This window comes from Cnephaeus nilssonii (assembly GCF_951640355.1).
Source record: "Cnephaeus nilssonii genome assembly, chromosome: 5".
Classification (NCBI taxonomy): domain Eukaryota; kingdom Metazoa; phylum Chordata; class Mammalia; order Chiroptera; family Vespertilionidae; genus Cnephaeus; species Cnephaeus nilssonii.
This window is the reverse complement of record NC_137076.1, coordinates 49692843-49706610: the sequence shown is the minus strand read 5'-3', so window position 1 is coordinate 49706610 and position 13768 is coordinate 49692843. Positions and strand designations below refer to the sequence as shown.

Here is a 13768-nt window from a genome sequence, read left to right as displayed (position 1 = left end):
AACAGCACTTCTCGCCTTTCCTACAAGATGGCTCTCCCTCTCCCCCAAGTAAATGAAGACAATGTTCAAACAATTTGGTTTGTAGAAGCACCAAATGTTTAGTGGGTGTCAATGTGTCCATCTAAGCCCGAGGTACGTATTAGGGAGCACTGAGAAATGATGGCAAAATGGTAATAACACTAGGAGTCTAGGTCCTAGCCTCAAATACTTTATATGTAATAACTCGCTCAATCTTTATAACCACCCTGTGAAGTAGATACTATCAACACCTCCATATTCCAGCTGAAGAAGTGGAAGCACATGGTTTTTAAATAACTGTCCCACACCCACACAGCGAATATGGAGCCAGGATTGAACCAAGGTGGCTGCCTGCGGAGTCTCCATGCTAAACCCTCACGCAATTCTGCCATTTTGAGCTTTTACTTTATCTCTGGGCAGTGGAGAGCTGGCAAGGTTTTTTAAGACATAGAGCAAGAATCTGTGTGAAGACCATCACTCTGGGAGATTCCAAGAAGACTGAGTGGAGTAGGGAGAGGCTGAACCCAAAGCAAGAATGTGTGGCTACTGAGCCACCAGAGCAAACGATGGGGGTCTGACCAGGGCAGCAGAGAGAATTTGCAGGAGAGGAAGACTGGACAGGTGTTAGGGAAGTTAAATTACTAAAATTTGGTAACTAATCGCTGGTGAGTGCTGACGGCCATTTTAAAAAATTGAAGTCTTTGATTACGATGGTTAAATGAGAGAATAGTGTTTTCTTAGGGGAAACATTTGGTTTGGGTCAGGCTGAGCATGAGGCTCTGGGTGCCACCAGACAGAAACAGTCCACAGCAAGTAAGATTGAGAAACAGAGCTCAGCTGAGTCGGAGTTACACATATGGATCTGGGAGACACGGCGGGCACAGGAAACCAGGGAAAGGTAGGTGGGTAGTAGATGGGACCCTGAAAACCAGCATTTAAGCTAAGGTAGAAGAAGCAGAGAAAGAAACCAAATAGTGAATTGAAAGGCAGTAGAAGAGGTAGGAGAAAGTGGAGCTGTGCAAAGCAAAAGAGGATAAAATTCTGGACAAGAAGAAAGATCAACAGTGTGGATAAAAAGCTGCAGGAGGAGCCAATCAGATGTTGTGATAAGCAGCTCTGAAAGGGCCATGCTGGCTTTCTAAGACACTCACTACCGGGTTCCACTCTCCTAACCCCACCCCTCACTCCCCACCCCCCAGCTACCCTGCCAGATTCTAGGGGCAAAACTGGTATCAGGGCTCCAGTCTTTGCAGCCTTGACTTTGGCAGCAGAGTTAACCATCTCAGAAGGTTTGACGTCCTTCATCATGATGAGGTTATTTGAACATATTTCATTAGGCTAGACAACAGAACCCAAGAAAACTATACACGTTCTCTACCTTTGCGTTTTGATCCACAATTTTCTTCAGATTTTTCAACAGATGATTATTGGGACCACCTTCCTTCTCATTAATATAAACTATCCTATCCAGGTCGGGAAAGTTCCTGTTCAGATCTATTCCCTGGGCATTGCTTCGACCCACAAACCAGTCCTTGAGTTCACCAGGCTAAAAAAATCAAAGAGAAAAATCATCAGTTATTTACTATTATTGTTGCTATGTATTTAAGGTCTCCATTAATGATTTTTAAAATAATTTATTGAGATTAATTATTTATTTCAACAATATCCTCCCATAATGGCATTTTCACTATTTTACTGATATAAACATGAAGGAATCAGGTTTAAAATAATTGTTATGGCTATTTTGAAAATATTTTCAATAAATATTTTAAATGTTAACAATAATAATAGCATTTAAAAGATATTTATCATCAAATAGCAAAAAGTCAATATGTATTAGCTGATAATAGATGATGTGTGTTTCAAATTATACCACTCTATGGTAAGGTTTAAATAAAATATTTATGGCCCCTGTAAATAAGAGCAACCTATTTTTAAATATTTTAAAAAATAAATTACTAAATAAGATGAGAAGCTTAAAATGAGTTTAACATTAATTATTTATTATTTATATATTAATAAATACTTCCCTCTTATAGTCTTCGTGAAAAAAAACATGAGCTCTAGAACAAAAGTTCTAGAGCTTTATTAGTTGGAGAAATTTCTGTTCAACTTTAAGGCCTTCATTTCACTAATGGTATAACCTGGAAATTTAATAAATTTCTAAGATATTCAGTTATATTCCATAATGTAGATTTTTTTGCTATTAAATTATATCAAGCTATAGATAATTTCCATATTCCTGAGGTCATATAAGCTCAGATACCTTAGACTATGAGGAATAAAAATATATAAGATAGAAAATAACTTGATCATATTTTGTCCATTCTGTCTCACCGTTCTGAATATCACCTTAAAATATTAGATGATTTAATTCTCTGTGTTACTATAATTCTTTTATCATAACTTTAGAAATTATATATCATTGTTATACTTATTTACAGAAATTCACAGTCTGCGTTTCTTATAATGTCAGGTCACAGGATCTTTTCTTTTTAAGTTACAAATTGACTTCTTAACTTTAGTTAAACATACCAAATATATACTTTAATATGCTCTCGTATATAAGAGAATTATCTCAAAGTGTAGAAAACAGCAAATACAATGTCCCTGTCCAAACAAAGAGAGAACACTTAACATATATTCTCTTAATAAAAACATTACTTTCCAGTTTCTCAAACAGTTAAAATTTTTTAAATTAATTTTAAAGGTAGGAAGGGTTTTAGAGGTAGGAGGGGTTTTGTTTTGTTTTGTTTTACTTTACTCATCATAGACAGACAAGGATTAAACATCAGGGAACCATTGACCTGGCCAAAAACATATTTCTTCTTTGTTTTCAGTAGAGGGCGCAATGATATCAATTCATTCAGACACAGCAACTGGTGTGCTGTAAGAATTTTTAAATATACAATACCTGACTATTTAATCAGGTGCACTAACCTCTTTTCCCTTAGATTGTCAAATTTAAAAAATGACAAAAGCCAACATAACAATTGCCGTCGAGTGTGAATTAATCAAAATTATACCTATTTTTTTGTCAGATCAACAAAAAATATACTTTTTGGTGTGCAGCAGAATTTTAGTGATTAGTTTATGTGTGCCATGAGATAAAAAGATTGAAAATCACTGAGATACAGTGATGGTATCATTCTCTATTACAGAGCAGTAGGTATTTTCATGCTTGTAGAGTTTTATTTCTTTTACTTATTTATTTTTTTACTTGTAGAGTTTTAGAAGGAAACTGACCTAGTCACAAACGGAGGAGTAGATGTGATTTCTTTAACAACACAAACAAAACATTGATTAAATACTGATTTCTCATTCGCAATCTCTGCTGAAGAAACTTACCCATCATCTCTTACCTTCTGAATTTTTTTCTTACCAGTAAAACATAAGACTTATACCCTCCTACTGCACCGTGTGTAAGCTTTATGTGAGTGCATTACTTGTAGGTAAGCCCATGTGTACAAATACACAAAGTGAAGAAAGCGTGCTTGTTCTGAGCTGGCTCGCACTCACCTGAGATGCTGCCTTCTCAAAGCCATCAGGGTTCAGTGAAGGCATGATGTGAATCCGAGTGTTATGGATCAGCTTGATGATTGTCTCGTTCCCTTTTTGGTATTCATTGCACAGGTACTGGGCCAGGAAAATGAGCAGTTCCCGCCCAACAGCCTCATTACCATGCATATTCCCAATGTATTTAAATTCAGGCTCACCTACAAGATAAAATAGTATAGAGATGTTTTCTATAGTACCCATTAGACGGCAAATGACATACAGTGCAAACAATATTATATATCTACTAGTTTATTAAACAAAGCTGACAACTTCATTGCCCTCCAGAACTGATGCCAAAGAAATTAACCTTAAATATCAAAATACTCCAAACTCCCCTCTATTCTTCTATTTCTCTCTCCCTAGTCACCCGCTTCTTATGAACTTAATTGTATCTTCCAAATTCATGTGTTGAAGCCCTAACTTCCAATGTGACTGTATTTGTACATAAAACCTTTAAGGAGGATCGTTAAGGTTAAATTAGATCATAGGGGTGGGCCCTAATCCAACAGGACTGGTGTACTTATAAGAAGAGGAGGAGACACCATAGAGAGAGGGCTCACCTCTCCCAGCTGCAGAGAGAAAAGGCCCTGTGAGGACACAGGGAGAAGGCAGATGCCCGCAAGCCAGGAGAGATCTCATCAGAAACCAACCCAGCTGGCACCTTGATCTTAGACTTTTAGCTTCCAGAACTGTGAGAAAATAAACTTCTGATGTTTAAGCCACCCAGTCTGTGATATGTTTTTATGGCAGACGGAGCAGACAAATACACCACCGCTTCCCCAATAACGAATAATGATAACACACTGTGTGCCTCCTATTGGTTAGACACTGAACTTGCACGCTTTCTTATTTAGTCCTCCCCAAACATCTAAAAGTGGATATTATTATCCATCTCTATTTGAAGATGAGCAAACTGAAGTTCTGATTGCTTAAGAGGCCTGATCACAGTTACACAGTCATAAAGCTAGGATTCAAATGCTTATCTTCTCATTTAGTTAGAAGTCTGCATTTTTTATTTTTTTTAACCAGAGTGATTAAACTTCTATGTAATTAAAATCCTAGCACCAATTCTTACTGGCTGGCTTTGAACAACCTACTTCAGCTCTGTGGCTCTGTTTACCCATCTGTAGATCAGATGACAGATTCTACCTCACGAGGTGACTATAAGAACTAAGTGAAATGATAAGTGTAAATGCTTACAACGGGGCGTGGCAAATAACAAGTGCTATGTGTTTGCCATAATTATTTTAATATTATTATTGTGTGACATTATCTTGTCATTGTGAGGTGCTTTAGTACACATAATCTAGTCTTCTCTTGACAGTAGTCCACCAAAACGTGGAAGACAGGTATCGTATTATCCTTTTGTACAAATGCAGCCCAAAGAAGATGTCTTGCTGAAGGGCCCAGAATTCAAACCTAAGTCACAGTGACCCATTTCTGCTGCTCTCCATTGCCTTTGAGGGAGAGAAATAAAATTGCAGAGCGACCTCAGTGAATCCTGTGGCTCCGCTCCTTTCTGCTTCATCCAATCTCAGCAGTGGAAAGAGGCCCCACCTACAAAACCACTAGGACTGCTCACCTGGGTTTAAAAAAAAAAAAAGTTGGAAATGCTCAGCTGGCATGGCTCAGTGGTTGAGTGTCAACCTATGAAACAGGAGGTCACAGTTAGATTCCTGGTCAGGGCACATGCCTGGGTTGAGGGCTCGATCCCCAGTGTGGGGCATGCCAGAGGCAGCTGATCAATGATTCTCATTGATGTTTCTCTCTCTCTCTCCCTCTCCCTTCCTCTCTGAAATCAATGATATATATATATATATATATATATATATATATATATATATATATATATATATATATATTTTAAAGTTGGAATTATTTTTATCTTGGAAATACATAATCTAAATGTTCTTTGCACTCTAGTGTTTCTCTTCAGAACATATAAATCTTTCACCTTTTTACTAAATGTTCTTTGCATCAGAATCCTGAGTGTGTGATTTAAGTGACTGCTCGCCACAGAAAGCCATGCCCTGCGTGACCTCTCAGCCTGAGCTTACGCTCATCTTCTTCTTCTAAGGATCAGAAGGGAGCAGGATCAGTGCTGTTTATATGCCCTCGTTTTCTACTTCAGGGAAACTCTCTAATATAACCACCTCCCTGAGACTTGCCCAGGAGATGTGTGAGGAGAGATGTTTTTTCACTTCTGATTTCAAAAGTCCTAAGAACCTTCTTCGTTTCTGTGGAACTCGCATGCTTTATACCTTCCCATGACTGGGTTGTATTCATCTGACTGGGGCAGGAGAAACTGGAGCAGTCCATTGTGAAAGGAAACAGAGTCCTCGAAGCCAGAGGAACATTACAGCCCGCTTGGCAGTTCTCTGAGAAGACTGCACTGTTGGAGGCATTCTGGTCCTGCTCCCTTACATACTTCATCCAACACAGCTTTGAAGCTTCGGTCACTCAAAAGATCTTGGCCCACAACCCATAAGAGTAGATGGGCACACTGCAATTTTCTATTACTTCTCTGGATTTAAAAAACAAAACACAAAACACATCTTTAATAGTCACATAGCCCCTCGAATGTTTTTTGTATGGCTGTCACGGTGTGGTCTGCATTTGAATGCCAATGCTGTGGGATTAACTCCTGCTCTCCCAGTTCTGCACAGAGAGTACCACTCCCTAACCTACTTTATTCAATTACGTTTGCAACTCCTGATTTTCCGATTCAGGAAATTTCCAGTATGGTTTTGCTTCTGTGACTCTCTAGGAAAGTGCCCTCAGGAACAAATCTCCCCCAATGAGTCTATTGTATTTGTGAGGAGATAGAAATAATAATGACAATAGCAATGCTTTAGGTTGACAGGAAGATAGGACTGTAAAGGTCATTTTATGGAAGAACTTAATATGTGGAAATAAAATGCAAGGCACATATGAGGTAGCAAAAGAAAAGGCAAGGGTATTTTTATCTTTGTCTTCCACATTTTGGTGGACTACTGTCAAGAGAAGACTAGATTATGTGTAGGAATAAATTAGATCGCTAGATAATACTATCACTAAAATATAGATGGGCTGTATTCTTTTAAGCCTACTGACAGGCCTTGTGAGATGGAGAAGAGCTACAGATTAACTATAGCTACAGATTAACTATGCATTTGTTGAATGCATACAGTATATTCAAATTCTGGTGTGAGACACTACAAGGAACCCAAAAGCAAATAAAGCAGCATTCCTAAACTCAAGGAATGTAGGGTCTGAAGGACACAGACATGCACAGAACAATGTTCAGGAGTAAGGCAACGATGAAGGAATGTTGGATCATAAACAACTGGCTTCCAGAGTCTAAACCGGAATATTCCTATGGCCTCTGTGGCCCCTTTCTGATACTTTGCCCTCCCAAAGCGAGAGTTATCATTTCAAACACAGCCCCCAGTGGGTCCCCTCTAAGGCCTAAAAATCCATCAGTTAACTTCTCATTTGCATTTATCATAAAGCCCAAAATTCTCTACAAGATTTTTAACTCCTGCTCAGCCAATGTGGCTCAGTGGTTGAGTGTCAATCTATGAACCAGAAGGTCATGGTTCAATTCCTGGTCAGGGCACATGCCCGGGGTCGCGGGCTTAATCCCCAGTAAGGGGCGTGCAGGAGGCAACTGATCATTGATGTTTCTATTTCTCTCTCCCTCTCCCTTCCTCTCTAAAATCAATAAAAAATATATTTTCCCCCCCAAAAAAAGGTCTAAGTGAAGTACGGTAGCAATGATCTCAGGTAGAAACTGCTGTTTGGGTTCTGTACTTATTTGTTTGCTAAAACAATAGAAAGTTATTTTGATTTTCTGAACTTATGTATGCTATCCCAATACTCCACTGATGATGGTTTGAATGTCCTATTGATTGTGATCTCACTGGTCATCAAAGCACATTCTTCTGGGACCCAGGACAGATCAATTATCCTAAGTTGTCTCAGTAGCTACAGAAAACTGAGTTTCGGTTGACTCAGTGTTCCCGGAATCAGAACAGACCCTAAATTGCTTCAGTAGCTACAGATAATGCATTCCGGTTGTCTCAGTGGTCCCGGAATCTGGACAGCACAATTATTCTAAATTGATAATGTGTTTCTGTTGATTCAGTGATTCATAGATACTTTAGATAACTAACTTGCTCACGAAACAGGTTCTTCATTCCAGACCCAAAGATGTCATCGATACCTTTGTGATATTCTGCCAATGTAAGCCAGATGTGGCAAGCTGTTCGGGGCTGCGAGATTTGGAGCTTTAGCCCCTCCTAGGCCGCCGGCCTTTAATAAATAACTCCATAATTCGACCTTTTTTTGAGGCGTCCTTTGTGAGATTCGGGGTACATCACAACATAAGTCCCATGTGGTCATGTCTGATCCACCTCTCTGCTTCCTCAGGCACCATCCTCCCCGCTCCATCTCTCAGCTACACTTCCTTCGACAATATGATGCACTCTTGCCTATGATGCGCTCTTCCCCCACACACATTTTGACACCACATGCTTCTGATCATGGATAAATATGGTCTTCTCAGAGTGTGTTTAGTCTAAATCCACTTCCTTTGTTACTCTTAATATCTCCGTTTGAAAATAGACATTAATCAGTGTGGTCTCTTGTTTAATTCCCTATCCCAAGACTGTGTGGTCTAGTAGTACAGAGATGGTATCTATTTTAGGTCACTAGTGTCTCTTCCATGCCCAGCATAGAGTTGGAAACATAGTAAGAACACAAAAAGTAGCAATTAAATAAATTCATGAGTCAAAGGGTAAATGTATGGTCTTGTTTTTAAGCCCATCCTCCTAACAGCCTGACTGACAGTTCAGCACACCCTTGGGATGCAGGTGCGGCCCCGGTGCCTGGACACTTTTCTGGAACAGGGAAGGGCATAAATGAATAACTAAAAAGGGACTTGAGTTAGTATCAGGGAGCCCGTACCCCAGGCGGAATACTGAGAGGACTTGGTGCTTGTTGATGTATCCGACATTCTCAGGCAGGACCGGAAATCCTTCTTTGGGAATGAAGGCAGCAGTGTTGTGAACAGCTGATTCACCAGGAACAAGATTAATCTCCATGGTCACGAGAGAACCACAAAACCTCTCTAGGCAAGCAGCTCCCTAGGCTATTTTTGTTGTAAAGCCTACACAAAGGGTTCCGAAGAGACTGCCTTCAGAAAATGACATAAAATTGAAGGCTTTGAACTTGAAATAAGCCTCCCTGTGTCCATTTTAACTTCAATTTACTTAACAAAGGAGTGACAGCTTTTCATCAACACTTAATTTTCTTTCCTGGGGCTATACAAATAGAGTTTACAACAGGTTGTTAAATGGATGACAGCAGGCATGCCTGTTTACAAAGTCTACAGAGAACAAATCCCAGCGTTAGCAGGTACGTCATTCCTTGTGGATGCAGTCGGTAATGCACACGTACCGGCTCATCTCTCTCCTAGCAACAGAAGAAAAGGCATTGAGGACTATTTGTCAGTACATTTGAGGATGGTTGTTTTTACACTCATCTTACTTTCCTCACTCACTATCTAATTCATTTTCCTTTTTACACAGCAGTTACCCTGAGTTCCTGATCCTGCAACTGAGGAATCACAGTATTTGCAAAGGGTGCACAGTGTGGGCTCAGAAAGCACAGTTTACCTTGTTGCATCAATTTTTCCACAATTTTGTGTAACTATCCAGTTTCCAGTCACATCCCAGGGCACACAATCAAGCAAACCATTGCTAAATGATAATCAACTCACAAACCGTGTCCTGCCTGGGTGGGCCGAGTTCCCCTCTTTTTCATCTGTATCCCAGAATAATTAATGAACCTGGTTGGATTTGTATTCTCATTAGAACAAGATAAGAATAACTTACAAGTTTTTAAAAACAAGCTCCAAAATTTTACTGAAGTCAGAGGTAATTCAATAAATTCCAAACCAGAGCAGGCAAATGATTTTAAGTTCCATACTTGTAACTCTTAATTTGTCCCAACTATGTATAACTAAATCAGTAAAAACAAACAAACAAAAAAAAATTACCCTTAAGGAAATTATACCCCCAGAAACCCACACCTCTTAGGCTTAGCATGTAAGTGAGGCTTGAAGCTGACTAGTAGCTTAGTAAAGCCCCAAATGGTATGAATTAACGGCTTTAAAGTGACCAGAGTCCCTAAAGCAGAAGGCTACAGGCCCAATAGGCTGAGCCCAGAAAAAAACAGTCAAGTAAAGGAGTAAGAATAAAAAGTAATACTGTCTGCCTTCCCCATAAAAAGGAAAATTTTTCTTCCACTCCTTTATTTGATCCAATAGTCAACCCGTCTGTCTCTTGAATGTTTTCTAGTCTTGGAAGCAGCTGACTGGCTGACCATTGGGTAGAGTTATTGATCAGAAAATGTTCAAGTTCCCTTTCAAATCTTAGAGTCAATTATTCAACAACCTCCATATGGGAAGAAAGCAGCAGAGGGAAAATACCTAATGAGGAATTAGCTAAATGTGAAAGTGAGTTGAGAACTGTGAAATTCTACATAAGTATAGCATCACCATTTAGAAAATAATAAGTAGGTTAAGGGTATTTTAAGAAGAGAATTTTTTTAAATTACAGTTGACATACAATATTACATATTAGTTTCAGATGTACAACATAGTGATTCGACATTTATGTACCTTACAAAGAGATCAGCATAAGTCACCTTACAAAGTTGTTGTGATATTGTTAACGATATTCCCTATGCTGTACATCCTCATGATTTGGATGAAAAAGAAAGAACTTGATTATAGTAACAGAATGCTCCCATCTTTCATTATGTAAATAGAGATGAATTCACATTCAGATAAACCTATTCTTTCTCTAACATCAAATTATTGCCAAAATATAAGTCCACTCACTCATTTGAAAATTATGTACTTAACTCACTGATTACACAATTCTTAGAACTGGTGACAATTGCAAAATACATGTTCCTAGTACATATAATGTACTATACACATTGCTGAATTATCTATAGTATCCAAAAATAAAACCCCATTTCTCAAACATATCATGGTAAATATGCACACAACCAATGATTTTGAGAAATAGACAAATAGCTAGACAAGCAGCACAATCACTGAACCCATTTGATGCACAAACAACTAGGCAAGCAAGCTGGAAACATCTTTGGAACAGATGGGTGTTTTAATCAATCATCTCCCTCTCTCAGTGCTAAGCCTGGGGTTCAGACATTAGTGCTACTAATTGTTTCCACTTGTTTGATGTTCTAACATATAGCCTGTAAATCATTCTTGCAGAATGAACCCTGCAAATTTCGAGAACTTGTCAATAAGAACATCATTAATTGGCTCATGTTTCAGCACATCTTCGCAGCCTAAAACACTGAGCATGTTTCCAAAAGAAATTCAAATCTCCAGAGGCCAAATAAACAAGGGAGGAGGGTAGGTATGGTTATAAAAATAGATTCCTCTTCTACCCACGAGATGAGCGGAAAATAAAGAGGGAGGGAGGGAGGGAGGGAGGGAGGGAGGAAAAGAAAGGCAAAAGAGTCAAAACAAACCATAGTTCTCAGTAAATGTAGTTGAAAATTCTGATAGTTCTCTGAAACAAAGAGAAAATGATAGATCATCATAGTGAACCAAGTCACAATTACAAAAAGTAATGGAAAACCACAGGTCCATTTCCTGCAGTCATCTCTCTTTATGCCCATGAATGAACAACTCATCCTATCACAAAGGTGAATAGATGAGAGGATGAGTAACAGTGATGTCATCAGAACCTGTATGGGTGGACAATGTCAAGCATTTCCAGCAGACAGGAATGAATGAGAAATAAAAACCTCAATTTGCTATTAAGCAGATAAAGTGGTAGCAGCATTGACTATCCAGAACAAAATCAGCAATGTGAAAGCTTAGTTGAACAATCTGTTTCCAGAAACTCCATAGAACGGTCTTTTTCATTCTCTCAGGAAGAAAACAGCTCAAATGTCAAGCTAATTTGTCAAAACCTCTTCAGGATGTTATTTTTTTTCAACATCATAACTAAAGACTTGCAGCACTAAACATACACCAGTCTCAGAAACAGTAGGCAATGCCATAGAACCTTCCTGAAGGAGAGTAAAGGGCCAAAAGATGCTTGTGGGGCTTTCTGCAGGCCTTAGCAGAATAGAGGCTGGCCCTAGCTGGTGATGAATCCCTGTGGGAGGCCTGGGTCTACTCTGGGTCTCCCACCGGATTATTCTGCACCAGGACATGCATGAAGTGTCCTGTGTTGTTCAATCCAAGTTACAAAAATTGTGCTTATAACTCTATGTCAGAATCATTGTGCTTCTTATTCATACAGATTTCTGAGCTCCATTCCCAGAGATCAGCCTTCAAAATGTCTGAGAAGGGACCTGAACATCTGTATTTTTAAAGGATCTAGAGGTGATTTGGATGCCCTTCCAGGACTGAGAAGAAATGATTTTGGCGGTAAGTGCAGGGAAAGTCTAGTGTGAGAAGAAGTTCAATGACATCAGCAGGCAGGTGGAATTCCAACGGCCTAAACTAAAGTCATTGGGATACAGACTGCCTAGGGTGCTGGTTTTAACAATTTATGGGTCACAGACTTTCTGAGAATTTGATTTAAACAAAACTATGAATTCTTTTCCCTCACATTTGCAAAAAAAATCCACCAAATTATGTGAAGACTTTACAAATTTAAGGAACCTTATACTAGACATTTAGATGTCAGAATCAGGAAAGGGGGAAATCACAGCTACTGTAAGTGTCTACATACGTATCTTACACAGGCTTGTTTTCTGATCCCAGACAAAGAGGAGACTGCAAATGAAACACAGAAGGATGGCAGCAACATAGCACTGCATTTTTTTTTTAAGTTGGAGGATTGGGGAGCATGGACTTAGGTAAAACAGACTTGGGTATAATTTCAGCTCTAACAGAGTATATCTAACTTTGAGCAAATAATCCCTTACCCTAGTCTCAGTATTCTTTTCTGTAAATTGGATTACTAAAATCTCTTTTGTTGAGTTGTTGAGAGGGTTAAATGAGATGATAGATAGATAGATAGATAGATAGATAGATAGATAGATAGATAGATAGATAATAGATAGAAAGAATATCAAATCAATGGATATTATATTGCCCATAACTAACATTGTTAATATAATCTTCCTTATTCAAGACATATTCCAACAGGATAATGAGGTACACCAGGGGTCTTTCAAAGAGATATGGAACCTAAGTGGGTCTGAAAAATTAAGCAATCCTTCCAGGAGAATAGATAATATCAGCCTAGTGTCACCCTACCCCATATGGCAGGTGCCTAAAAATTTGATGTGCACTTGAATCACTTGAAGATCCTTTTAAATGCAGGTTGCAATTCAGCAGTCTGGCGTGAGGCCTGAGAGCCTGAAGCCCCAATAAGTTCCCAGGGTGTACCAGGCTGCTTGCCTGTGAAGCACTCTGTGAATGTGAAAAGACTATTTGGAACTTCCAAAACCAAGAGTGGGCAGAGAAAGAGAGCAAGAGACACTGACTTGTAAAGAATAAAAGAACTCTAGAAACCTGAGTGCTTTTTCCTATTGTTGGCTCACTCAAACCAACTTGAGTGCCTGCCTACCAAAAGGCACAGCCAGCATAATTTTGGAGGCTGCTATGTGATCTCAGGTCTAAGACTCACTACAATTGTTAAAATGCATGAACCCCAAAAATATTTGCTAATGTGTAGTGAATCCAATGTTAGATACAAGAAGACGGTAGAATGTTACAGCGTTACTGAAGTATCCCTATAATGCTTCAGAACTCTTCAGATTACAGGAAAGCGTATTGCTCCTCTCAATTTTTAAATTCAACTTAAAAAATTTAAATAATTAAGCATAGCTCTGCATTTTTAATGTAGTTATGAATAAATTGTGAGTAATCATGGATTCTTATAGGATATGTACTATCATAGTTTATTCATAGTTCTCTCACTCAAGTATTTTCAAGATTTTTATTGATTGCAACTGTTCTAATTTTATCTCCACTCCATCTAACCCATCTTCTGCTACTCTTTGATTTATTTCTTCAGCACTAAGCCTTTTAGAGAATTTTTTTTCTGTGAAGAGGAGAAGGTAGTAAAATGGTGGACAAAATCTCATATAAGGTCGGGTCGGTAATTAGACAGATACACACCCCCCCCCAAAAAAAAAAAAAAGACTA

At 38.8% G+C, this 13768-nt stretch overlaps 1 protein-coding gene across 1 annotated transcript in view; it reads right to left on the bottom strand.

The window, feature by feature from the left end:
* CPE (carboxypeptidase E) overlaps positions 1–13768 on the bottom strand; it is an 82122-nt gene that overhangs the window by 21106 nt on the left and 47248 nt on the right. The window contains exons 2-3 of the mRNA XM_079772432.1: positions 3538–3734; positions 1397–1564 (exon numbers count right to left, since the gene is read on the bottom strand). Of these exons, the coding sequence (XP_079628558.1) occupies positions 1397–1564; positions 3538–3734 (365 nt within the window). The remainder of the gene's footprint in view (positions 1–1396; positions 1565–3537; positions 3735–13768) is intronic.